This window comes from Phocoena phocoena, chromosome 20 (assembly GCF_963924675.1).
Source record: "Phocoena phocoena chromosome 20, mPhoPho1.1, whole genome shotgun sequence".
In the NCBI taxonomy this organism is placed as follows: domain Eukaryota; kingdom Metazoa; phylum Chordata; class Mammalia; order Artiodactyla; family Phocoenidae; genus Phocoena; species Phocoena phocoena.
In genome coordinates this window covers 45,377,779-45,405,686 of record NC_089238.1, presented here as the reverse complement: position 1 = coordinate 45,405,686, position 27,908 = coordinate 45,377,779, and the positions used below count along the sequence as shown (strand labels likewise).

At 49.5% G+C, this 27,908-nt stretch overlaps 1 protein-coding gene across 1 annotated transcript in view; it reads left to right on the top strand.

Annotated features, from left to right (window-relative positions):
• Positions 1-21,160, top strand: part of CALB2 (calbindin 2) — a 28,348-nt gene extending 7,188 nt beyond the window's left edge. Inside the window, exons 2-11 of the mRNA XM_065898980.1 lie at positions 3,929-4,005; positions 6,913-7,002; positions 9,603-9,683; positions 14,754-14,810; positions 15,394-15,471; positions 16,006-16,061; positions 16,391-16,430; positions 16,654-16,707; positions 17,488-17,559; positions 21,044-21,160. Of these exons, the coding sequence (XP_065755052.1) occupies positions 3,929-4,005; positions 6,913-7,002; positions 9,603-9,683; positions 14,754-14,810; positions 15,394-15,471; positions 16,006-16,061; positions 16,391-16,430; positions 16,654-16,707; positions 17,488-17,559; positions 21,044-21,160 (722 nt within the window). The remainder of the gene's footprint in view (positions 1-3,928; positions 4,006-6,912; positions 7,003-9,602; positions 9,684-14,753; positions 14,811-15,393; positions 15,472-16,005; positions 16,062-16,390; positions 16,431-16,653; positions 16,708-17,487; positions 17,560-21,043) is intronic.
• Positions 21,161-27,908: the final 6,748 nt, after the last annotated feature.

Here is a 27,908-nt window from a genome sequence, read left to right as displayed (position 1 = left end):
CAGGGCATTCTTTGGTCAAGGTTTTCCAAGTGTCTGTGGTCAGATTAATTGTAAAGAAGTGTTGTCTCACTTCAAAATTTGGGGAAACTGAGGCACCATGGTGGTGAAGAATGGTAGCAAGCCCAGAATAAGGACGGATGCAGGGTCCCTGGCTCCTCTCATCCCCCTCCCTAATATTCACAGGTTGCGGTTTGATATGGGGAAGTTAGGAATGCTGGTTGCTATGGTAACCACATCCTTATCCATGCCCATCCACATGAGATTTGCGTGGTGGCCAGTCACCCCCCCCCCCTCCCATAAGACGGTCATAGAAAAAGCAAACCACTTGCCCAGTGCTGAAGTCCTCCCTGGAAGGAGGGAGGCCAACCTGTCCTCTACTCCCACCTCCTGTAATAGGTGCCTCCCGCGTGATGGTTAGGGAGTTGCTCTGAGGGAAGCCAAAGTAGCGAAGACCTTTTCCCCCAGTGCTGGAGGATGCCCCGTCTGGGCCCTGCAGACACTGCCTGCCTATCTAATCTCTGCTCACCCTCTCCCTTCAACTGGTAGATCCCTGCTATTCTTGTCTGGCTGCCTCACCCCCGTAGACCATTAAATGCTCTTGGGGAACAGGCCCATATCTAAACTTGGCTATAGTTCCCACAACGTTGAACTGTTGTTCAGTTCAAAAAACTAAAGGCGGGCTTCCTGGTGGCGCAGTGGTTGAGAGTCCGCCTGCCGATGCAGGGAACACGGGTTCGTGCCCCGTTCCGGGAAGATCGCACATGCCGCAGAGCGGCTGGGCCCGTGAGCCATGGCCGCTGAGCCTGCGCGTCCGGAACCTGTGCTCCGCAACGGGAGAGGCCACAACAGTGAGAGGAACCACGTACAGAAAAAAATTAAATAAATAAAGGCTTGTGGAATTGAACAACATTTCTGTCCCTTTGCACAGAGCGAGGTGGTACTGTAATTCCCAGCGTGGGAAGAGGGGTTTCTTTCCACAGGGGCACTGGGCCCCACTCCCTGCCTTTGCTAGTAGCTGGGGCTTCTCAGCGAGGCCTTCCCTGCCTCATAGGGAAGTAGCCCTCATAGATACTTCAGCCACCTCCTAATACACTCACAAAACAGATTCATACTCACTGACTCAGGTGTCCACCCAGCCCTGGCCCGGGCCCAGCTCTGAGGCCTCTGGTACTTCAAACCCCAGCGCATGCTCACAATGTGAGCTCCACCCCTGCCCCCCGCCCCCCGGCCCCTCCAACCCCAGCCCCTGCTCCTGGACCCAGAGCTGAGCTCACCTTCCTGCCTGAGAAATGGAAGAATAGACAGATCACGGCAGGGAGCGACCAGCGAGAGAAAGAGTACTCGTTCCTCCAACTCAGTGGCACTGTCAACTGGACCACTGCCTTTTTGTTTAGAAAGCCCTCCCTCCCTCCCCTCCTCACTCCCCCTGCTGCAGCTGTCCAGCTCTCCCAAGAAGCTTTCAGAACATCCTAGAAGAAAGATGACCACTCTAGCCTAGGGTAAAAAAGGGAACTCCAGTCTCATCTCTCCCCACCATGCCCAACCCCGGCCTCCAATTACAATCATATCTTTTCCCTGCAGATAAAAATACTTAATTTAGGGGCTTCCCTGGTGGCGCAGTGGTTGGGGGTCCGCCTGCCGATGCAGGGGACGCGGGTTCGTGCCCCGGTCCGGGAAGATCCCACATACCGCGGAGCGGCTAGGCCCGTGAGCCATGGCCGCTGAGCCTGCGCATCCGGAGCCTGTGCTCCGCAACGGGAGAGGCCACAACAGTGAGAGACCCGCGTACCGCAAAAAAAAAAACAAAAAAAACAAAAAAAACAAAACTTAATTTATCTCACATGATTCCTCCATACACTATGTATTGTGGCACCTTCTCCACTAGAGGGCGCCACTAGGCTTATTCATTCCAAATCTAAATTCTCAGGGGACACTAGTGGGGGAGGCTAGGAAGAACACACACTCCGACTCCCACATCGCCCTCCAGCCTCCCAAAGCCCCCACCAAGGCCAGGCTAAATACTTATTTTTATTCTCTTTGTTTAGTTTGTAACTCCATTTGCCCTTGAAGCAAGCTACCATCTCCCTTTCCTGTTCAAGTCTCTATGGGAACCTTGCTCACTGCTTTAGATCAGATTTGGAACTTGACTTTTGGTCAGTGGTTTCCAAACCTTGCTATATACATGGAAATTACCTGGGGAGCTGTATTAAAAATCACGATGCTTAGTTCATACCCCAAACCAATTACATCAGAATGTCTGGGGATGGGAGCCAGACATCCATATTTTTTTTTAAGATTCTAGGAGATTCCCATTCACAGCAGTCTGGGGAGCACTGCCTTAGACCTGTCTGATCTCCCACCCACAAATGATTCCTCCCGGTCACAGAAAGACCAGGGAGCTTGGCCATGGACTCAGCTCGCCCTGGTCTCTAGGTCTTTTGGGTTCAGTGGTGAAGAACCTAAAGGACTTCTTACTACGTACGTGATCTTGCAAGTCAGGCCTTGACCTTGGGACCTGCTCCCGATAAGGGCACTTTTCACCCAAATTCATTCCCGTTTTTTATACAAGTTCTGGTAATTGAACTCAAACAATAGTAACATTTACACTGCACCCGTAACGGACTGAGTGACGGGCTTTACATGCAAAAATCCCATTTAATTACCCATTTTGCAGATGACATGCGTTAAATATCTTTCCTAAAGCCATACAGCTCGTAAGTACAGCAGAACCAGGATTTGAATCTACCTCCACAGACCTCAGCGCCCCCTCTCTTCATTACTGTGGAGTGGGTTGCCTCCCATATGCTTGATCCCTGTGACCACCTCTCAGGTGCCCCCATCCCTGCTATTCTCTTGCCACTCTTCCCTTCTGCATTAGTTTCCTGGAGCTGCCGTGACAAAGTACGACAAACTGGGTGGCTTAAAACAAAAGCAATTGATTCTCTCACAGTTCTGGAGGCTAGAGTCCAAAATCCAGGTGTTGGCAGGGTTGGTTCCAGGTTCTGAGGGGTAAAGTGTTCCATGTCCCTCTCCTGGCCTCTGGTAGTTACGAGCAAATCACAGAGCTCCTTAGCTTGGAGATGCATCACTCCAATCTCTGCCTCTGTCTTCATGTGGCCTTCTTCCCGGTGTGTCTTTGTGTCTTCACTTGGCCTTCTTATAAGGACACCAGTCATTGGATTTAGGGCCCACCCTAATCTAGTATGACCTCATCTTAACTAATTACATATGCGAAGACCCTATTTCCAAATAAGGTCACATCCTGAGTTCCAGGTGGACATGGATTCTGGGGGGGACACTCTTTTTTTTTTTATTAGAAAGTCTACTTTATTATTATTTTTTTTTTGGCTGCACTGAGTGGCTTGCGGGATCTTGGTTCCCCAACCAGTGATTGAACCCGTGCCCCCTGCAGTGGAAGTATGGAGTCCGAACCGCTGGACCACAAGGGAAGTCCCTGGGGGACACTCTTCAACTCAGTACACCCTCCTACCCCAAAGACCCAAGTTCTGCCTCTGACCTCATTCGCCCTACTGACCAGGGCTTGCCACCTGCTGACAAATCTCGAGGCTGATGACCTGTTGTCCCCTGTCAGATCTGCAGCTCCTGCTGCCTTCCCAGCTGGCTACGGACAGACAGCTCCCAGCTCCCTCTGCCAGCATGGCCCACACGCTGGTCCCTCCCAGTCTCTGACTACTGAATGTATATCACAAAGGCAAAACCGTTATTAATCTTGGATCTCTACGGTTGCAAATGGCCAGAGGGCAGGACCCACATCCCTAACAGTCCAGGGCTGGCCCAGACACCTGCTTGACCACTGAGGAGAACAAGTTCTCAATGAAGCCCCCCATTTCCCCACCCCACCCATCCACCATAAGTTTTACTACTTAGCTCTGAGGTTCATTGCTTTTTTTCTTTGCTATCTTTGCAGGAAATGGGTATATTGAAGGTAAAGAGCTAGAAAACTTTTTCCAAGAACTGGAGAAGGCAAGAAAAGGCTCTGGCATGGTAAGCCCAGACCCCTCTCCCATTGTTTGGAATTTTCTGTCATCCTGAGCATGGCTTTGAGCATTGTCTGTCCTAGGTCATACATTCCATCAGCAGCCTGACAACTCTGGTCTTGACCCTTAGCGTTTTTCTTTTATCTGGAAGGATTTTAAAAATTGAAATACTCCCTTAAAAGAGTACCTTACCTCACTATCTCTGGGTGTCTGGGATTGAGGGGTGTTCATGGGTACCGGGGGTTGATAAACTGCCCAAAACTGCAAAAGTTTGTGTCTGCGTCTGTATGTATAAAAAGTATTTTTTCCTAGGGAAGAGTCCATAGCCTACCTAATATGCTCAGAGGGGTCATGACTCAAGATTGGATGCCTAGGGGGTTTCAAGTGCCTTTGTTCAAGACTGGAGTTTCTCAGCCTCGGCACTAATGACATTTGGGGTAGTGACTCTTTGTCATGGGGGGCTGTCCCTGGCATTGTAGGATGATTAGCAGCATCCCTGGCCTCTACCCATGAGATGCTAGTAGCACCCCTCCAAATTGTGACAATCAAAAATGTCTCTGGACATTGCTAAATGTCCCCTGCAGGGGATGCAGAATCGTCCCCACTAGAGAACCACTGTTCTAGACCAACCAAGGTTGGAACCTCGGCAAGGACCTAGAGGAAAGCGGAGGATTGCTCCAAACCAGCATCTGAGCCAGATCGTACTGCCTCATGTGTGCATTCGTCAGACTGCCCTTCATGGCCTGAAGTGACTGCAAATCATGTCCCAGGCCCTGAACGGCAGGCATATTGTTTCCCCACGTGCCAACCTGGCATGACTGACTTCACTAAAGCCTTTTGGGGGACCGTCTGAAATATTGAAAACGTAAGGTGATTGGAGCTAGTCTGTTGTGATTCCCATGTCTGGTTCTCGAATATATGGAGTTAGACCAACTCCCTCCCCGCCAGCTCCTGCGGGTCCTTTGGTCGGGGGGGGGTGGTCTCTCTACTCTCCCCTGCTGCGTGTCTGTTGGCCAATCCACTGCTTATTAGCAAGTCTTCATGGAGCGCTTTGGGAGATGAGTCACAAATCCACTGGTGAACACCTGGTTCAGAGCTTGTCAGTGCGCCCTGGTGAGGAGGATGTCCAGGCGATGGGCTTAAGTGATGGAGGTGATTCATGGGTTTGTCTATCAACAGTCCCCCGTCACCCCTCATTACTAGGATAATGAAGCCCGGATCACAGAAAACACAGGCTTCACAACTGGTTCTGGGATCGTGGGGTAGATAGAGGAATGTGTTTTTACAAAGTGCTTCAAATCTGAAATTCTTCTCTTAGTCATTCCCTTCCTCAGATGGCATCAGGGGTGATTTTCAAGTCTGTCAACAACATTCTCAACTAACATCACCCCGGACTGGATCTCAGAGCAGCTGTTCTGTGGTAGAAAAAATACTGGCCTTGGAAACAAGAGTCATGGGTTCAAATTCTGACGATACTAGCTGGTGACCTCAGGACAAGTCACGTCATCTCAGCCTCCGTTTGTGTGTAAAATGGACGGGCTACTAACATCTTGGGGACTGTTGTGGAAAGCAAACAGGATGGCCACATTTCTGATAAGGGCCTAGGCTCATTCCAGGCACATTTGTAGATGTAACGTGATAAATATTGATAAACAAATACATATGGGCAAATTGAGACCAGTCCAAAAGGTCAAAAACAGAAGACTCTAAGAATTGGTAGAATTTTCCTTGGCCCAATCCTAGGAAACACACAACCCACCAGAAAGCCATTAAAGAAGCGAAGAGGCTTCAGATGCCAAGATGATTCATCACTGATTAGGGATAAAGAAGAGCTCACTAATGCAAACACTTAACAAGCAGCACCCCAAGCGAAGAGAAGCTCTGAGAACTTCAAGAGAACCTTAGACTTAAGTTAGGCGGTGATGGCGCAATAGAACTTTTGAAGCTCTCTGCCTTTTTAGTAGTCACATTCATCTAGTGGACTATTTAAATGACCCCTCAACTATATAGACTTTCTGGTCACATTCTTCCTAGCCTAAAATCAGAGTGAAAAGCATTGTAGAATTTCCAGTTAGTCTTTAAAGAAGAAAATGAGCACTCACCTTTGCTCTGGTGGAATGTCTAGAACTTATTGGGGGCCCCTGCAATAGGTTGGGCTTATTAGAAGCTGCCTCAATGAAAGGTTGGGGCCTGAGTTCTCACATCTGAGTGATGGAAATAAGTCCTCACCCTTCTGGTAGACTTATGGTTTAATCCATCTCAAAGGCAGACGGGCATGTTTACTTATGTGGTACAGAGCACATCCATATGTTCTGTTTCCCCTTGAAAATAATGTGATTGAGCCTCAAAGAAGAGAACACTTAGGACTTCCCTGGTGGCGCAGTGGTTAAGAGTCGCCTGCCAATGCAGGAGACACGGGTCTGAGCCCTGGTCCAGGAGGATCCCACGTGCTGTGGAGCAACTAAGCCCGTGCGCCACAGGTACTGAGCCTGCGCTCTAGAGCCCGCAAGCCGCAACTGCTGAGCCCACGTGCCACAACTACTGAAGCCCGTGCTCCTGGGGCCTGTGCTCCACAGCAGGAGAGGCCACTGCAACGGGAGGTCCGTGCACCGCGGCAAAGAGCGGCCCCCGCTCACTGCAACTGGAGAGGGCTCACACACAGCAACAAAGACCCAACGCAGACATTAATAAGTAAATAATAAATTTTAAAAAAGAGAGAACACTTAGATTTGGAGGAACCCTAAAAAGGGAAAGGGTGCAGCCCTGATTACTCAGAGCATTGGTTCAACCTGGTTCCATCCCTGCATATTTGGGGTGCAGAATGATTCCCCACCATTGCTGCACCAAGAGGGTGAGAGATCCACGGTTCGCAGGGGACCCAGCAGCAAAATCAGCGCCCTTTGTCTTTCTGCAGATGTCGAAGAGTGACAACCTTGGGGAGAAGATGAAGGAATTCATGCAGAAGTATGACAAGAACGCAGATGGGAAAATCGAGATGGCAGAGGTGAGTCCTAGTATCCTGCTAAGAGCTACACGGGAAGGGCCGTCGGTTGCCTGTGCCTCTCCCATGCACAGGAGTCCTTCTAGGGATCCGAGTGAGGTGGTGGTCTTGAAGCCCCACCACCCCTCCCAGCACTTAGGCTGATGAAAGAGAACAGATGGAGCTTCTCCTTTGACTCACAAGGAACGAGGAAGCAACACACATTGGCCTAAGACAGGGATGAAGACTTTTAATGCTCTCAGGGTCCAACGGGTACTATAAATGTGTGATGAGCTCAGTTTAAGACAGAAGAGAGAGTGAAGTTTGCAGAACAGGAGAGCTCATGCCCCACCTTAAGGCATCCAAAGGTGTGTGTGTATATAATTTATATATGTAGCATGTATAATTTATATATATTAATATATACACACACATACATTCATATGTGTGTATTGATGGGCATAGATATATACATATTGCTAAAAGATAAACTGAGGCATGTTAAAAATTTTAAGAGTTTATTGGAGCACAAATCCACTCAAATGGGCCAGCGCCGAACCTAAAATAGTTAGGAACACTCTACCAATGGGAGCTACGGGAAAGACGTTTATATGGAAGAGCCAGTTACAAAGCAAGGAAATTATCTGATTGGCCGCATCATTCAGGAGAGCCTAGTTGGCTGCTTTGGCTGTTTGTTTAGACTTTGGTTTGCTAACGTAGGCTACTAAGGCATTAAGGCTGCCTCAGTCTAATGGCCTCCTTGTTTAACAATTTATATATACACACATACACTTATACAGACACATCTACATGTGCCTGTGTGTGCAGGCCTAACCAGACACCTCTGGAAATCAGTCTGCAACCCACGGTCAAGTGGTCCAGAATGATGACAGCGGCACATAAAGGAGGGCAGAACTCCTCCCGCGGTGAATTGGTTGCCGTGGTACCTTAGGTCAGTGCCCTGGAAGGAGAGACTGAGACAGAGATTCGTGGGTAGGATTTCAAGAGAAGGGAGGAGAGAGCAACAGGAAAGGGCAGCGCAAGAAGCTAAGCAAGCGCGTGGTCTCAGCTGGAGCCTCGTCTTGGCCTGATCTCGTGGGGGCTCTGGAGTGTGGATTGCACCACGGGGTTGGCCCCACCTTGAAGCAAGCGGTAGGATGGCCCTTTGTACCCCTATGTCAATCAGGCGTTGGATGCAAGCTGCCCCCTCCAGGAAGGGGGTCGGAGGGGAGGATGGCTGGGGCAGTTTGGTGGAGGGCAGTTCTCCTGCAGGGGGCAGCAATGAGCCACCAGCGGTCATCCTTCACAGCAGCTGAGGGATGGGCTACCAGCCTAGTCAACGGTGATCTGTGAAAAGCACCAAGACCATCCCTATAGATGCCTAAACTGCAAGCCTCAGGACATCCTGACTCAAATGGGCTTAAACCAGGGGTTGGCAGGCTTCTTCTGTAAAGTTCCAGACTATGGTCAGTGTTTTAGGGTTTGCAAGCTGTAAACCCTGCCTTCAGCAACTCTGCTCTGTGGCACAGAACCACCACAAACAGTAATGTAAACGAAAGGGCCCTACCATGTTCCAATACAAGTTTATTTACAGAAACAGGCATTGAGCCAGATTTGGCCCATGGGCCATAATATACTGACTCTTAGCTTAAACTATGAGAGGCTCCTAATGAGAAAGGCCATGAGAAGGACTGACTCCTGGTGAAGGAGACAAGGTCTCCAGCCCTGCTTCTCGGCAGTTCTCTTGGTTCTGTTCTCCACCCCTAAAACAGCTTCATCCTCAGGCTGGTAGCAAGCTGGCTAGAGCAGTTCCAGGCATCACATCCAGATGCAGAAGGGGCCCATCTCATTTGGTCCCTGAGAAGAATAAGGAAATCTTTCCCAGGGGTACCAGCAGTAGACCGCCCCTCACATTTCATTGGCCAGGAGTAGGTCACATGTCTAGCCATAAGCCAACCACTGGCCAGGGAAATGGGATTATCACATCTAGCTGAGACTAATCAGGATCTGCCTGTGACTCAAGCATGCTGGGAGCAGAGAAGAGCGGAAGGCCATTGGGGGTGGAGGGGGGCAGCCAACAGTGTTTGCGGCACAAGGGTACTTGCAGTTTTTTAAAAATCGGATTTGTTGTGGTATAATTTACATATAATAAGCAGTATTGATTTGAAGTGTAAAATTCCATGAGTTTAGACAGCTGTATACAGCCATGTAATCACCACCACAATCAAAATACGGCATCTCCATCACCCCCAAAATGTTCCTCTGTCTGGTCAGGCCCTCCTGCACTCAGATTAGTTTGCATTTTCTAGAATTATATATATGGAATCATCTATTAAGTATTCTTTTGAGTCTGGATACTCGCGTTTTAAAGTGACACCACTTTCTGTCCCTCCAGCTGCTCATACCTGAAGGTTTGGGGGTGACCCAGAAGTGCTTCTCAGAACATCCTTCTTCCCCTTTGAAGGGCTGTCAGCCCCTGTTCTCAAGAAAGGAAGCAAAATGGAGCAAAATGTGACTCCCATGCTGCCTTGCCACTGGCTGGTTTCCATCCTTCCTGCAGGAAAGTCTGTTTGCTTCCTGGCAGGGCTCTCCGTAATGTTACTGTTGCTCTCTGATCCCCACAGCTGGCGCAGATCTTGCCGACCGAGGAGAACTTCCTTCTGTGCTTCAGGCAGCATGTGGGCTCCAGCACCGAGTTTATGGAGGTGAGACCAAGGCGCTGCCTTCTCTTTTGTACATCGGGGCCTGACTTTCTCTCGTGTTCAGAGCCAGGCCCACCCAATGCCTGGGAATGGTCCCTGGAAGACACTAAACCCCTTTTGAGTAGCTCAACTACTCAAAATGTGGTCCATGGACCAGGAGCATCAATGTCGCCACCACCTGGGTGCTTGTTAGAAACACAGAGTCCCGGGCTTCGCTGGTGGCACAGTGGTTGAGAGTCCGCCTGCCGAGGCAGGGGACACGGGTTCGTGTCCCGGTCTGGGAAGATCCCACATGCCGCGGAGTGGCTGGCCCCGTGAGCCATGGCCGCTGAGCCTGCGCATCCGGAGCCTGTGCTCCGCAATGGGAGAGGCCACAACAGTGAGAGGCCTGCGTACCGCAAAAAAAAAAAAAAAAAAAGAAATGCAGAGTCCCTGACCCACTGAATCAGAATCTACATTTTAGCAAGATCCCCAGGTGACGTGTGTGCACGTTAAAGTGTGGGGAATAAGGTGAGAAGTAAGCTTGGGTAAAGTACCTTTGGAAAATAATGTGTACACACCACTTCCCATTTGGGTATTTGCCATAGATATTTGCATATTACAAGCTCTGAGAAATCCTGCAGTAAAGAGACCTGTTTCACTTGGTTTGCCTCCAGAATCTTTCATAGTTCCTTCTCACTCAATAGCATTAGTGTTCCTGGAATTCAGAGTTCCAAGGAGCATTCTTGAGAAGGATGGATTTAGGTACCATTCTAAAACTGGAAAAGCTCAGTGAGAATTCCAGTTTCCAGTATCTTCCAGGTTTGGTCTTTGACTGTGGTCTGGGCTTCACTGTCCATCTTTAAAATGGATGTTGCCATCTTTGCAGTAGCAATTCTTTGAGATCCTCGTGGGAAATAGGACATCCAAACTCAAGTGTCTTTTGAGTAATATGCAATTGATAGACTGAACCATGTGAAATTGCTCATATTTAACCATTCTTTATTTACAAAAATTGGAAATTCCATGCGGTTTAACCAAATATATTACTAATCCTGATGTCCGGCGAACTACCAGTTATTTTTGTTATTTTTCTGGGGCTCTGCACCCTAGCGATTCAATGTATGTGTCCCTCAAGGTGAAATTCAACCCATACCACCCACACACACACGCACACACAGTGCCTGCTGTGATAAATAATGACTAGCCTTCAACACAACTCCAGTCGCCATTTGTCATGTTAAATCCATTTCTAGCCACCGGTAATCCCCTGTCCCTGATTCACTGCTTAAACATGACTGGAGAGCTAGTTCAGAAACACACGTGGCAGTGAGTTCCCCATACAGATAGAAAGTCAGTTAGAAATAATGGATTCTTAGGGCAGAACACTCATTTTTTTAAGTGGTAGCTTGCCTAAGCATCAGATATGGATTTAATTTTATTGCGCTTTAAAGGATTTTCTCCAGTTTTTTCACAATGGCAAAATTCCATAAGCTGGTCATTGACAGGCTGGATTCTGTTCTTAGTTCCCCCCTTGCCTGTCTAGGAGGAAAAGTCCGCCTATACATAGAACTTGTCAGGGTGCTGCTTTTGTGAGTGTCCGTTTTTCTGTCTGTAGAAAAGGGAGCGTTTATACTTGATTACTCCTTTCCTGATAGGGAGGTGGCCAGAGATTGGCCTCCCTTCCACCTATGATCAGGAGAATGGGGATGACAGCTTGCAGGGGGCAGAGATGCTTAAAGAGGAGGGGAAGGAAACCCTCTCTCTCTAAATCATCAGTGGTTTCTCTCTGTGTAGTTGACATGGTTCCATATTTTACCTGCCTTTATCCTTTAAGCCCCAGCATAACTACTGAGCCAACGCCACCCCCATCCCACAGGTTTCCTGGGACCCCATCATCCTACAGGACCATCCCCTCCTGGGGCTGTCCATTCATTCCATCTTTATCAGCTGGAAACATGAAATGGCCCCTCTGTAGCCCTGAAAGGTTTGTGCTGCCAGATGCTTCCATCCCACTGCTCATCCCAACATTTTAATTTCTAACGTAAGTGACACCTCAGGATTTGTTTGAGATTTCACAAAGCCCAGGTTCCTTGAACTCTTTTCCTTGAATGGGAAGAGAATAATGACCATACTTTGTGATGGCTGAGCACAAAGTACGAGATGGAAAGAGAAGTCCAGCGTGAGAGCATGGAGCTGGGTGTGGATCCAGGGAGGGAGGGAGAGAGGGAGGGAGGGAGGTCAGAACTGCTAGGATGATCTCACTCCGAAAGCAGCTGGCTGCTTTGCTTTCTGGGAGGACTGGGGTCCCTTCAGGTTATCCTCCCCTGAGGCAATTTAGGGGGTGTCTGCCTTTTTCTCCCAGTCAAGACTCAACCTAGATGAACTAAATTCCTATACACTAAAGGCATGCAGGTGGTTGGTGAAGTCATATTTGAAAATCTGCACATATTTCTTTGTGCTTACTCAAGGGCGGGCTTTCGGAGCATGGGAAGGAGTATTTTGATGGAGCCGGGCATTTTCTTTCCCCAAAGAAAGAACTCTCCCCTAATCAAAAATCATTTACCCAAGTTGTACGTAGAATATATCTACCTTTTTATTGGGACTTGCTCATAACTCTTTAAAAAATCAGGATCAAATTTTTTGAGCCACTACTATACCATGAGAATTACACAGCCTAGTTTGCTGGTATGGAAGAAAGATCCTAAAATATCTATACATTCTCACACTCCTCACAATAAAAGGGGGACATGCCATCAACAGACGAATGTGTGGTACATATATATAATGAAATATTACTCAGCCATAAAGGAGGAATGAAATAATGCCATTTGCAGCTACATGGATGGAGCTAGAGATTATCATACTAAGTCAGAAAGAGAAAGACAAATACCATATGATATCACTGATATGTGGAATCTAAAATATGACACAAATGAACTTATCTACGAAATATAAATGGATTCACAGATATAGGGAACAGACTTGTGGCTGCCAAGGGGGAGGTGGGGTGGGGGAAGGATGGATTGGAAGTTTGGGACTAGCAGATGCAAACTATTATATATAGAATGGATAAACAACAAGGTCCTGCTGTATAGCACAGGGAACTATATTCAATATCCTGTGATAAACCATAATGGAAAAAATATATATATATGCATGTGTATGTGTGTGTGTGTGTGTGTGTGTGTATATATATATATATATATATATATATTTCTGAATCACTTTGCTGTACACCAGAAACTAACACAACATTGTAAATCAACCACAATAAAAACTTTTTTTAAAGTGGGGGACATGATGTGGAGAAGTTGAGGAGACAGGAGATCAAATCTGGGAAAAGAATTAGCGCCTGCTGACTTTCAGAAAATCAAGAGTTGCTGGTATCTAACTGTGCTGTTTGGAGCTGAGGGAGAAGGGAATAAAAATCAAGGGAAGAAAACTTGGAAGAAAATCTAAGAACTGTGATCAGGCACCAAAATAGACCAAAGATTAGGGAAACAGGATTCTCTGGGCCGTTTGTCACAGATACACCCACTCTCATCCCCCACCATGGTATTCCCGCCTCCCCACAAGATAGACTGGGTTAAACACTGGGGTTTCAGGACAGCTGCATTCAGGACCAGATTTTTTCAGGACCATTGTATTAGTTAACTATCGCTGTGTGACAAATTACCCCCCCAAAATTTACCAGCCTAAGGCAACAAACATTTATTATCTCTCAGTTTCTGTGGTTGGAAATTTGGTAACAGCTCAGCCAAGTGGCTCTGGTTCAGAGTCAAGATGTCAGCTGGGCTGCAGTCATCTGAAGGCTTGACTGGAGCTGGAAGATGCACTTCCAAGGTGGTGCACTCACGTGGCTGTTGGCAAGGGGCCTCAGTTTCTCACTACATGAGCCTTTCTATAGGGCTGCTTGAGTGAGTGTCCTTATGACGTGGCACCTGGCTTCCTCCAGAGTGAGTGATCAAAGAGGCAGAACAAGAAGGAAGCCTCGATGTCTTTATGACCTAGGCTTGGAAGCCACACACTGCCGTATCTGCTGTGTTCTATTCATTAGAAGTGAGTCACTAAGTTCAGTCCACATTCAAGGAGAGGGAAACTAGGGAGGTGAAGAAACTAGGGAGGTGAAAACATTTTAAAACCATTCCAACTGTTTTTCCTTGTTTCTCCTGTGTGATGTCTGCTCCTGCTCGGATGGCCAGAATATAGAGGAAGGAGGTGGTCAGACCCATATCACCTGCTGAAGCTCTGCTTCTCTTTGATCCCCCAGATGCTGTGGTCAGCAGGCAGTTCTCTGGTCCCTCACAGGGACCCAATGCATGTACTGAATATCTGGGACTCATATCAGAGCCCAGAACCAGTATGGAGCAAGATCCAGTGATGGACCGATTGTCTAGGCCTAGATCGCATGCCTCCCTCTGGAGATGGATCAGCCCCTCTGGAACCATGTGGACTGAGCATGAGAGAGGGGTGGTTTCCTAAAAAAAAATGGGGCGATGTTTTTTATCAGAAAGATGGGGGAGTGGCCTTGGGATAGTCTAAACAAACTGATTACACTACCAATTCTGTTCCACCTTCAGACGTGGCTGCCATATGCATCGTGGTGGAGGGGTTGAGGACGCAGTACAATGAGGAGTAACCAAAGCCTGCTTCTGCCCCTTCCAGAGGGTTCTTACCCTTGCCCCCAACTCCCACGCGGAGAATGAGAAGCTTCCAGAACAGTAAAAGGACACCCAATATACCCACAGCAAAAATGGGATCCAACAGATCATAGTGCTGGCCCTGGTAAAAATCTGCCTGGTTAACACCTTAGAAAACCATAACCCTGGTTACAAGATGATCCTGAAGCCAGTTACAGTAAGGAGACCTTGTCCCAGCAGACTTGTTTTCTTCTCTGTGACCTTGGCCAAGACACCTTCCCTTATCTCTTCAACTGCGACATGGAAGGGACTGGTCTGGACCATCTCCATGTCCCCATCTCATTGTAATATTCTTGAATATCAAGACCCGGCCTGGCCTGTTAAAGGAAGATGGAGGGAAGCTTATAGGTGTGGATAAATCTTTGTGAATAGGTTGACATTCCCATTGCAGGCTTGGCGCAAGTATGACACAGACAGAAGCGGCTACATCGAAGCCAACGAACTCAAGGTAAGATGAACCTTGGAGAGGACATGGAGGGCGCAGAAAATGGGCCTGAGACCAAAGTTGTGGTGGGTTTAAGGAACCTGGGGAGGGAGGAGAGGGTGGGTGAGGAATGTAGGTGTGTGGTCTGCTTTGGGATACTCAGGCCCAGCTCTGAATGGTTGGACATGTTCAGCCATGTGAAATCAGCAACACAGAGCTGTAGGAGTTCAACCAGTTCACGTTCCTCTGCACGTCAGTGCCCAGGACAGGCATTCCAGCAGTTTGGCCTTCTCGCTTGCACGTCTACCCCTAAATTCCTCTGGACCCAAGGAGTCCCAGGCACTGCTTAGCATGTGTCCTGGGCTCTCTGAGGAGCCAGAGCCAGTTTCTACTGCCTGGCCTATGGGGTGAGGTTGCATCCAGCAGCTCCCTCCCCCTTCAGGGTTACTCCACAAGCATTAAGGGGTGAGGGAATTGTGAGGGCTGCAAGCTACGCAAATGATGTGCCCCAGAAAACAGTGTTGAGTGACCGTCTGAAGGAGCAGGTAAGTGAGTCAGGGACAGACAGCCTGAACTGGGAGATCTGAAGAGGACTTTGGTATTCCAGGGATTCCTGTCTGACCTGCTGAAGAAGGCGAACCGACCATATGATGAACCTAAGCTCCAAGAGTACACCCAAACCATAGTGAGTGGCTGAAAGTATCCCTCCTCCCCAGGGGTGCAGGACGCGGGCCCCAAATCGGTGGGATTCAGGGTTTGTGGGGTCGCTAGTTAGCTGATTCTTCAGGTCCAGGAGAGGTGACTCCCAGTGGCAGCCAGCAAGAGGGATGCTAGTTCATGGGCCCTGCGCCTTCTCTCTTGAGGTCCCCACTCAGCCAAATGCTCCTGGGACACTGTAAGATGGGAGCATCTGTTTCCATGACAGCCTCCACAGCTCCAGGAGAGGATAAACTTGGAGAGGGTGGGCCTTCGGTGCTGGTCTGCTGTCTTCTGCGGCCCTGTCCCTGAGAAAGGGGGAGGGGAGCCGTGACCAAGTCCCTGCTGTCTCCCCAGTGACCGATTCAGCCCATGCTGGTCCCTGCCACCAGGTGACCTCAGAGGACGCATGAGCATATTCCCCCATCCTCCTTCCTCTCCAGTACAGGGGATGGCAGGCCAAGGTCCGACATGAGAGAAAGTCAAAGCAAATAACCCAGACACCACTTTCTGTCCCCAACAGCTACGGATGTTTGACTTGAACGGGGACGGCAAACTGGGCCTCTCGGAGATGTCCCGGTAAGTGCCTGCCCTCACTCACCCCAGCATCACTTTTCACAAGATCCCTGCAGATCATCCCTGTGCTACCGTCCCTATCGCCAAGATCAATCAGTGGGGAAGGTCACAGGTCAGGTGTCCTGAGCACAAATCAGTTAGATCAAATCATGAGCATCACCTCAACGTTCCGTCTCCCTCCTTTTAGAACTTTCCACTGACACCCGATTATTAAGTGCTCAGAGATCGTTTCCATAACTACAGATGCTCCTTCTGCATCCTCTCCCCCCAGGTCCGAGTTGTTCTTGCTTCTGCTCTGTCTCCTAATCGCTGCTCTAACATTCTCTTTCCAGACTCTTGCCTGTACAGGAAAACTTCCTGCTTAAATTTCAGGTAAAATAGCCTCTTTGCTTTTCTTCAATTCCTCCTCCCTTCCCCTCACCCCTCTGAGCTCACCCCTCCTCAGCGCGCGCGCGCGCACACACACACTACACACACACACACACACCACACACACCACACACCACACACACACACACACACACACACACACACACACACACACACACTCTCTGCAGGGCTTTGGCTTCTGTCTTTAATACCTTGGGCCTTCCAGGGCATGAAGCTGACCTCGGAGGAGTTCAACGCAATCTTCACATTTTACGACAAGGTAAGACAGAGGACGGTGTGGATGGAAAAGCAGGAGGCCGGTTCCAGCCCCCCCTCCTCCCCCACCCCACCAGAATGGCTCGCCTTGGTCCTTAGGAGTAAACGAGCTGTCGGAGCAGCAATCTGAGCCATGCAGTTTCTTCCTGTCCCTTTGGATTCCCTGCAGCATCTCCTGCTGTGTGAGAAGATAAATGTCCTTCAGTGTGTGGCCTGTGGGACCCAAGGTTTTGGTTCCTTAAAAGTATAGGAGAGAATAGCTCATGGAAGAGGGTTATGCCTGGAACTAGGGTGTGATTACATTGTTGGTACCCAAAGAGAGGAGGTGCTCAGTACTGCTCCCCTGGTGCCAGGTCATAATCTTGCTGTCTTCCTAGGAAGTGGGGAGTGAGAGGCCCTCCGTACCAATGTCGCCCCTCCCTTAGCTGCCCCTGTGTAGGTGACTCCAATGGTTTTCCTTAGAACTGTAGGCTTGGGGGTAAACTTTAAATAGCCTGTGTTCATCCTGACATCTTGTTGTGGGATTCGACACCCAGGGAGTTAGCGAAATGCTTCTTGAACCTCACTGACAATTTCAGTGCAAATGAAAAACACCAGAAGGGAAGGTTACCAACAGTTTTCCCTGGACCCTCCCATTCCTGCAGTGACTGGTAAAGTCAGAAGTGACACGTTATTTGAGCACCTCTTTTGCTCAGAGTAGAGACCGTTAGCAAAGCTAGACTGTGGTCGGGGATCACGGGGCCTGAGTTCTGAGGCTCTGTGCTGACCCTCTGCTCCCCGCCAGGATGGAAGTGGCTACATTGATGAGAATGAGCTGGACGCCCTCCTGAAGGATTTGTATGAGAAAAACAAGAAGGTGAGTGGCTGAGCCCGGAGGTGGGGTGCTGTCCTGGAGGCAGGATGGGGGTGGGAAGGAAGGCCGAGGAGTGCGTTTTGCTCCTCTCTGATCACCCCCTAACAAGGCAACGGCAGTTTTTTGGTTTGGTTTTCTTCTGGTTGAATTGACTGATTTTTTTTTTTAATACACATAAAAAAGTTTGCCATCTTAACCATTTTTAAGTACAGTTCAGTGGCATTAACTACATTCATGATGTTGTGCCACTGTCACCACCATCCAGCACTCTTCTTCATCCTTCCAGACTGAAACTCCGTAGCCATTAAACAATAACTCCCCCTTGCTGCCTGCCCCCGGCCACTGGCACTCATCATTCTACTTTCTCCGTGCATCTCACTGCTCTAGATACGTCATATAAGTGAGATCATACAGTATTTATCTTTCTGTGTCTGGCTCATTTCACTCAGCGTAACGTCTTCAAGGTTCATCCATGTTGTAGCACATGTCGGAAATTCCTTCCTTTTTAAGGCTCAGTAACATTCCATGGTGTGTCTAGCCCCCATTTTATCTGTCCATTCACAGGCAGACACTTGGGTTTCTTCTACCTGCTGGCTGATGTAAATAATGCAGCTATGAGGCCATGGCAGTTTTGATGTGGCCCAGTTCTTGGAAGTGTCAGCCACACGGCCAACAAAAAAGACTTTTTTACAGGAACCGGGAGATGAGTCTTGGCAGCATTTTCCTCCACCTCCTGCAAAATGTCTTTCTCTGAGAAAATGGTTTTGCTGCTTTCTTTAATTAGATGAGGAACGCTCTATAATTCCTTGCGTTGTCTAACTGCCTGGGCGGTCAGGCTAGAGCTAAATATAATGCTCAATTTCAGGGCAAAAAATTCATCACAGCCTCTGAGTCTATCTGTCTCCCTTTCCAACTGCCTTCCGACTTCTTTATCCTGAATATCATCCTTCATTTCTTTCACCCTAAATTTATTTTTTTGCTTTACACTACCTACAATTGCTTTTTGAAAGAGGCAGAAAACAAATTATAAGCAAATACTTCCTAGGAAGAAAGGAAGTACTCACCAAGTGTTTGAACTCAGCAGATGTTTTCCTGGCACCAAACTCTAGGAGAAAATTACTTGTGCATCCTTATGTGTCCAAGGAATGTTGCACATCGTAATGGAAAATATCTTTAACTGTAATTGTATTAATGAGGCATGATTATTCTCCATATCACCCTGCTTTATGCCTGAGGCTGATGGGCCTTGAAGGCAGGCATTAAATCTTGGGAGAGATCCGAATTTCCTGGTCATCATCTAACTAGGAGGCTCTTTCTTGATTACCACAAAAGACAACTCATATGGCTACACAGCTTGACTCGAGATGTGGAAACAAAAGAGTCAGGTGTTGGGGCTAGGAAACAACTCTGAAGATTAGAGAACAAGGATATTAATAAAATTGTTTACCCGGGAGCCTTCCACCTGTACTAAGCTCCAGATTTAGCACATGGGGATTGAGTGAATGAATCAGTAGAGAGAGCTGCATGCTTGTAAATAACAGCCCCTGAGTTGGGAGGGGAATGGCCATTTTTAGGTGAGCCCACATGGCAGATGCATATGCCTTTTTTTAAAAAATAAATTTATTATTTATTTATTTATCTATGGCTGTGTTGGGTCTTCGTTGCTGCATGCAGGCTTTCTCTAGTTGTGGCGAGCGGGGGCTACTCTTCATTGCCAAGTGCAGGTTTCTCATTGCGATGGCTTCTCTTGTTGCAGAGCACAGGATCTAGGCGCGCAGGCTTCAGTAGTTGTGGCACGCGGGCTCAGTAGTTGTGGCTCACAGGCTCTAGAGCGCAGGCTCAGTAGTTGTGGCGCACGGGCTTTGTTGCTCCGTGGCATGTGGGATCTTCCCAGACCAGGGCTCAAACCCGTGTCCCCTGCATTGGCAGGCGGATTCTTTACCACTGCGCCACCAGGGAAGTCCGTGTATGCCATTTTGATGGTGCCTTCACGGACGGTGATTCGGTTTCTGAGCAGATTTATGTTTGAGGCTCCTGAGGGACAGGCTGATGGGCTCAAACTTCGACATTTCCTAGCAGTCCTAAGACAGTTGCAACTTGCTAAAGCCATCCTCAGCTTCAAGCAACACTTCTAGACACAGAAAGTAAGCAGCCCCCTCTGTCCATTCTGCTAAAACTCTTGATGCCACACTGAACTGGAGGGTTTTGTCAAGCTCAGGCTTGATATATGGGGTCACTTCCATAGCTCCTAATCGAGTGGTAGGTCGCTCAGGCACACCCTGGTGTTATGGACTAGGTGACGTTTTTTCCAGGAACTTCACAACTTTAGTGAAGATGCCCCTCAAAGCTAGAGATGCTTGCAAAGTGCCTTGGGGCTGGGTGGTGGCACAAACCCAGGAATCAGTAACGTGAGGGGATGTTGCCAAACGATGCAATAAAAGACTGACCTTGGAGCACTGAGGGCAGGTGAGCCACGTAAAGAATTACTCAGGGGACAAAGACTCCTTATGGCTGTAGAGTTGGTCCCATCCTTTAGCCAATACCTTAGTCTTTACACCTCACTTTTCTCATTAGCTGAATGGAAATAACGACCCATCAGCCTGGAAGGGGAACTATTTAAAAAAAAAAAAAAAAAAAGATCTGCCGACGTGTTCCATACAAAAGGAGGAGGAAGAGGAAGGAGGAGGGAAAGAAAAAGACAGTTGTTTAGTGAGTTTCCAACGTTGATGATGACTTGGCTCTATTTCAGAACTTTCGGCTATTTCCATCCAAAGCAACACAAGGCATGTGGGCTGTTGGTGTTCTGTACATGTTGGCCTCCATTTTGTATGAGACTCTGGGCATATGTCTGTGGGTCACCTGTCTTAGTGCCCCTCAAGGCCACAAGGAGCCAGTGAACAAGCAGTAGGCTGGTAGGCTTGCCGCTGGAGGAGAAAGGAGTTAGAATCCCTTGTTTCGCTGGGTGAGGCTTTTAGGGAAGCATGATCCAAGGGGCCTGAAGACGAAACCGGGGAGCTCCCCTGGCATTCTCCTCCTCACCTGCAGGGACCCAGCAGATTGAGTAAATGGAGGCTCACTGAGGTAGAGGAATTTGGAGAAGCCATGCATAGATAATGACTGTCATCAACAGCTACTGTTTGGAGTGCATGCTGTGTGTCAGGTACTGTGCTAAGTATTGTTTACATTCATTTCCTCACGTCATCAAAACACGTCAATGAGGCAGGCTCGTTACTGTACCCATTTTACAGATGAGGCAGCTGAGACTCAGCAAAGGTTGAATACTTTCCCCAAAGCAATGCAGCCACTAAGTGAAAGGGAGAGTGTTTTTCATCCAGGGCTCTCTGACTCCCAAGGCCCATGCTTTGTGTGCCTCTAAGCTACTTGCACTGAGATGGGATAAGGGAAAGGTTCTGGCTGAATGAACAGCTGGGCCGTGTAGGTGGGGCCGTCCTCTGAGCCTCTTACCCTCTCCCTCTCTGTCTCCTAGGAAATGAACATCCAACAGCTCACCAGCTACAAAAAGAGTGTCATGTCCTTGGCCGAGGCGGGGAAGCTCTACCGCAAGGACCTGGAGATTGTCCTCTGCAGTGAGCCACCCATGTAAAAGGGGGGATGCGGGCTGCTTCTCCACCTCCCCTCAAACCTGCCCCTGCTGCCCTGCCACTTCCACCCAGACCCGGAGATCCTGAGCATCCCTCCCGCTGCCCCTGCCATCTGCACACACCCCAGCCTGCAGAGCAGGAAAGAAGAGATGCAGAAGGGGCTGCTGACGGGCCCCCTGGAGCCCCCTCCAACCCAAGCCTGGATGACCAGTCACAGCGCTCTGCATGCAGAGGGGCACCAACCGCATAGAAGGTGGGCGGGGGCACAGGTGGGGAGTCCGTCGCTCTCTTCACTGTGAGGCATGAGCTCATTCGCTGTATGATTTAGGCTTCTATGTCCAACAGAGTGCACCCTCCCCTCTGCCTCTCCCCCATGCCACCAGCCACCCCGGACCCCCAGGTTCCATGCCCCGCCTCGCTAGTGGTGTAGCTGTCTTCTCAGAGCTCCTGTTCGTGGCGGGCACTGGCCCTGTCCTTGACTTGGCGTGCTCCCTTTCCCCTTTGGGTTTCTTGTTTACCAAAGAAGAGTTGACAGACAATAAAAAGGAAATGTTCTCCTGTGGAAGCTCTCCCAGTTCTGGCTGAGTGGTCAACTTTCTCTCTGCCGCTAGTCCCTGACAAAGAGAGAGCCTGTTCTCGAGTGAGTGGGGAGAGTGAGGGGACCACCCAACTGGGGCATAACCACTAGAAGCAAGGGTGCGGGACCCGAGGACGCTGTACTTTCCCTTGCCACTCACTGCCTTCTCTCCATCAGCCTGTCACTTCTCTGCTCCATGTTTGTTTCCACGTTTCTGAAATCATAACAGCAGTTATCAGTTCATTGAAAGTTTACTAAATGCCAGGTATTATGCAAAACAGTTTGCCTGCGGTATCTCTCTTAGTCCCTTGAGAGGGGTGCTGTGATTGTCTCCAGCGTACAGATGAGGAAACTCAAGATTAAAGAGGTCAAGTAACGAGCCCCATGTCTTAGGGCCAGTTGGCGGCGCAAAGCCAGGGTATGAATCCCGAGGATTGGATCCACATTTTTTTTTTTTTAATTGGCCGCACCGCACAGCTCGCGGGACCTTAGTTCCTTGACTGGGGATTGAACCCCAGCCCCCTGCAGTGGAAGCTCGGAGTTCTAACCACTGGACCGCCAGGGAATTCCCTGGATCCACATTCTTTACAGTAGGGCTACCAATGGCCTGTGGCAACAGTGGGACTACGTGATCTCCACCCAGCAGGGGGGACCTCCACCCAGGAGTTCCAGGCACCATGAACTTAACTTCTCCCCCTCGAAATGCAATTTGCCCCACAGCAACATATCAGATGCCCCTTGGTATAGGGCCAGCATGGCCTTTGGGTATACAGAACTCTTTGGGATCCTAGAACAGAGAGATACCTGATTTTTTTTTAATGCTATCAGATACTGACTGTTTTGACATTACCTCATTTAACGTCGCAACAATCCTTGTGATGGATACGATTTTCAGATGAAAAAACTAAAGCTCAAAGACGTTAAGTCACTTTGGAAGTGTCCGTTCAATAACCAGGAACTCACCTGGAGCAATAGAGCCCTGTGGGTCGAATCTACGCCTTTCTTTCCCAGCCACGCCCCTTTCTGAGAGAGCCTGTCCTGTTCACCCCCTGGATGATGCAGCCGGCGAGCCACCTGACCTCTGTCTGCCTGCCCACAGCTGACGGGGCCGAGAGTGGACATCTGGTCCAAGCGGGGCCCCTAAGAGTCTCCTGGAATCTGAGGTTGAGAGCCAGGGCTGTCAGGCAGAATGTGTGGCATTGAAGCTGGGTGGTGATACAGCTTTGGGGGCGAGAGGTGGCACGACAGCGATCCAAAACCAAGCCTGAAGTGATGCTGAGAAGAGTAGGAACCAAGAGCCCGGGAGAGTCAGAGAGTTAGTGGAGAGAAGATGCAGAGAAAAACACAGGAAAGAAGGAAGGGTGGAAGGACAGAGACTGAGAGACAGAGAAAGAGACAGAAACAGAGTGAGGGGAAGGGGAACCACCCACCAGCTCCCACGAGGCCCTGTTGCACTGCCTAATACCGATTTCCCTGCCACCCCTATGTATCCTACCAGGGGATCTCCTGTCCACTAAGCGCAGCCCCCCACCCTATCATCCCTAGGTGTCCTCGGCCAGCATCCCCCAGGATGAGGCGCTGTAGCCCAGTCTATAGCTTCACACCTGCCCTGCTGACACACACCGCTCTGCCTGGGCTTCCCCTCAAAGCCCCCGAGGCAAGATGGGGTGGAGCGGTTGCCACAGCCTGGGATGCATGCAGGGGCAGAGGTGGGTCCTTTTCTACCTGATTGCAACTCCGGGACCCAGATTTGCTGGAAAGGGAAAGGGCCTGGGAGCCCTTTCTCCCAGGCACAATCTCTATTCAGCAGAAGGGGAAACTCATGCCGTCAGGGACACCTGGTCTTTCAGAAGCCCGTTTAGTTCATTGTGAATGCAGGTATCTGTCTATTGAGACAAAGGGAGAGGGGAGGGTGATGCTAAGGCCATCACAGTGCCGTGCCGTCCTCAGGGCTGTGCTGACTCTCTCCTGTGTTAGGAGCCCACGCCAGGGGAACAGGGGCTGGGGTGACAGGGAGCGTGGGATGGCATCTGGGATTCATTTCACCCTCTTCTTTCTCTCTTGTGGACACCAGACTTTGTTGCTGCCGGACTCACAGGTGCGTTAGGAGCTGGTGAGCTCTAAACACAACCCTTCAGCGGAAGATCCTAGCCCAGCTCCATGCCCTTGAGTGGAATTTCCCATTCCACATAGAGCCTTGGGACCTGAGACCAAAGTCCAAAATAGAGCAGTCCCATGCAGACGCAGAGATTTCAAACTTAAAGGCAACTGTCTCCCAGGTACATTCTCCATTCACAAAATTCCCTTTGGAAAGATTACCAAAAGCCAGGCACAAACCCATCTAACTCTGTATTTTGGAGGGGGACACCTGTCTTCTACCCTAGCCTCCTAGGACCACCCCAGGAACGGCCCCACCCCTGTGAGGTCCAGCACCTTTCTCTTGTCTTGAGTTTCTCCAGGCAACTCTATCAACAGCCCCACCTTCTAACACAAAGGCCAGCAGAAACAGGCTACGAAGAAAAAGGAAAATGCCCAGGAACACCAAGTCCAGTTAGTAAGTCCTGAGGAAGAGAGCCCTGTCACACAGCTAACTCGATTCGCTGGAATTAGTTGCATCTCAGGGCCGAGAGAGCAGGGTGGTCAAATCCACAAGGTGCCAGGTCACTGGGAAGAACCCAAAATGGTTTGGACCACTGCAGTTCTTTCCCCAAGAAAACTGTCAATAATATAATTTTCCTGACAACTACTTTCTACCACAGGTTGCATGGGGAGATGGAAGGAAGACAAAGACATAGGGGATAGGCTCGGTGGCACTGAGAGGGCATGGCCCTGACCCTCGGGGAACACATGATCCCACAAGGAGCCTCCCTTTGGTGTATCTGGTGCACCCTTGAACGTGTGGCCCACACGCCCCCTTTGGCAGCAGCAACAAAGGGACTGCCCCTTCCTCTGGGAATCCCTCCCTGGCTTCCCAGTTTGGGTGCCACTCCCATGGGCACCTTTATTCAATAACAAGTATTTGTTGAGTACCTTCATGGAGCTTATACTCTAAGGTGAAGAAGACAATACATAGATTAAAATGTTCATAAAGTTGTGATACGTGCTCTAAAGTTCAACAAGGGAAAGAGATAGGAAGAGGGGAGGGAGGCACTATTTTAGGTTCTCTGAATAGGTGAAATTCAAGAAGAGATGTGAATGAGGTGAGGGAGTGGACCTTGCTGCCATCTTGGGGAAGGGAGTCCAGATGGAGGCAACAGCCAGTGCAAAGGCCCTGAGGTGGGAGAGTTCCTGGCATGCTCAGAAATGTGGTCACTGGGGCTGGGCAGAATGAGGGAAGGGCGTGAACAGTTGATGGGGCTGGGGAAACAGGTGAGGCCAGGTGGAGGCCACAACAAAAAGGACTTCTGATCTTACTGTGTCAAAGGAAGCCACTGAGGGGGGAGATCATCAGAGAAGTGACATGATTTATTTTCAAGGTCACTCTGGCTCCTGTGTCAACACTAAACTATAGGAGGCAAGGGAGAAAGCAGAGGCGCCAGTTAGGAGGCTGATGCACCAGGGCCACTGAGAAACGCTGATGACTTGGGCCAAGGAAGTGGGGGAGGTGACAGCAATAGCAGATTCTGGACCTGTTTCTAGGATTGAATCAAAAGGTTTTGCTAAGGACCAGATACGTGACACACGAGAAAAACAGGAGTCAAGAAATGACTCTGAGGCTGCTAGCTGGAGCAACTGGGTGCGTGGTGGGTGCCATTAACCGAGACAGGAGAGGAGCAGGTTTGGGGTGGGTCGGGGGAGTAACTGGGATTTGGGACTCGCTGCCTGGCATTTGGCGTCTGTCAGGACACCAACGGAAACCAGACTGCACATTCACATTGTGGACCTTCAACAAACATCCACGAGACAGACAAACGCTAGGTGCTGGGGACACAGCAGTGAAGAGGAGAGTCCCTGGCTGCCGAGAGCTTAAAGGCTCCTGGGCCTGAGAGATGAGGAAACCTGCAAGTCTGCACGGTAAGTGGTAGGTCAGAAAAAAGCACAGGAAGAGGTCCCTAGATTGGGGGTGGGGGTGAATTCCTTGGTGAGAATGCCTGGCAGTTAAAACGTCAGCGTCCACAGTGGCACCAGAGCCAGAGGAAGCCAGGCTCAACTGGGGGGACTGCAAGTCCCTTGAGAGCTGAAGCTCAGAGGGGAGAAGCTCAGAGCGTAAAGCTCAAGGACCAGACAGGACCAGCTTGTGCAAGGCTGGACATCACTCTCTTTTCCCAGGCTGCTTTGCAACTCCTTTCTTCTCCTTCTGGTCCTGGCTCAACCGTCGACTCCTCAGTGAGGCCCACCCTGATTAAACTGCAACCCACTCACCCCCCACCCGATGCCCCATAACCCCTCCCCACCAGGAATATTTTCCCCATAGCACATGACGACGTGCCCTGACGTGCGTTCAGCTGCTCCCCCAGCGAGAAGATAAGTCCTCCAGGGCGGTGCTCACACTCTACTGTCCTGCCCACACCTACTCAACCCACACACCTGGGGGCACCATTCCTTCTGACCTCCTCCTCACCTGGCACCCCTCAGCTCCCCAGAATAGTGGCCCCAAAGATGTCTGAGCCCTAAATCTTCGGATGTAGCAAATACGTTATTTTACGTGGCAAAGGGGAATTGGGACTGTAGAAGGAATTAAGGTTGCTAATCAGCTGACCTCAGGGAGACTATCTCGGATTATCCAGGTGGGCCCAAAGTCATCACAAAGGTCCTTGGATGTGAAAGAGGCAGGCAGAACCCAGAGTTTCTAACGATGCAGTAAGCGGGAAGCATTTAGAAATTAGGAAAGGCGGGAAAACATTCTCCCTTAGAGCCTGCAGAAGCCGCACAGGCCTGCTGACACCTCAATTTTAACCCATTTTGGACTTCTGACCTCCAGAGCTGTAAGGTAATAAATTTGTGTTGTTTTAAGCCACCGAGTTTGTGGTAAGTGGCTACAGCAGCCAACGGGAAGTGAATACAAAACAAAACATAAAACATATGCCCACCTACTCGATATTTGTGTTCCTGTCACATTATGAAATATGGGTAAGAATATATCTTCCTGTGAGTGTTTCTGTGAGGATCCAGTGGATGCTAGTCGCATACACGCTTCGCACGGTGCCCGGCACGGAGTCTCACTAACTGGCAGCCGTGGGGATGATGTCTGTTGTGGCCGTAGCGCAGGAGGCTTCCTCTGCTTTCTGCTGTGTGTTCTGTGGCTGCCCCAGGACTCACGGGGACCCAGCTGGTTCCAAACCTGGGAAGTCTCACCTTTGAGAGAAGGCGCTCACCTGGTGTGCCGCATCCTCCTTCGGGGACGGGAGTCCTCCAAACCTGGCGGACACCCCAAGGGACAGCTCTGTCTGCCAGGGCCCAGGAGCTGACCTCACACACCGGGTCCATGAGGGGGGTCCTAGAAACCACCCAGAAGCCTGGGTCACGGTGCTTGGTCCTCCTTAGGCCTGTCCTTTGTTGCCACTCAGAGATCACAGTCAACCGGGAGAACTTGGCCAGACAGCCCCTTTGTTGGTCTCAAGTTCCCCATCTGTAGAATGGGAAGCTTGGAGTGAACGGTGTGCAAGCCTCCTTCAAAATCTTACCCCCTGACATCTCACTGAATAGCGTTTATAAATGGCAAACAAACACATCGAAGACGACTGACATCATCAGCCATTAGGGAAATGCCACTGTGAGATCCCACTGCACACCAGTGTAAACTGAGTATCATTTTTAAATGTCTTACCCCCGCTTACAAAAGCAGAATCTACTAAATTGTTGCGGATGACAGGGAGCTGAAGAAGAAAAAAGGCTTCCTCATAGAGCCAGTAAGCTGAGTGTTAAAACAACATTACCGACAGTTGTAAAAAATAACCACAATGAAATTCCCACATCCCTCCATGCAGTGCTCTGTAATTCATTCTTGTTCCACTGGATCTTGGATTAGCAGTCTGCTTTCATGAAGCCATCTGCTTCTGGACCAAAAAGAGTCCTGGAAATCCTGACTCGATCCACATTTATAGTCTGAGAGCTGCTTAACTGACGTCAGCTCAGAAGGCTGCACCCAAGAGTCTATTCTTTATATAAAGTATGAACGGTTTGAAGCACCTGGTACAGTCTTTTATCACAAGGCTCTAAGACTGTCCTTTTCA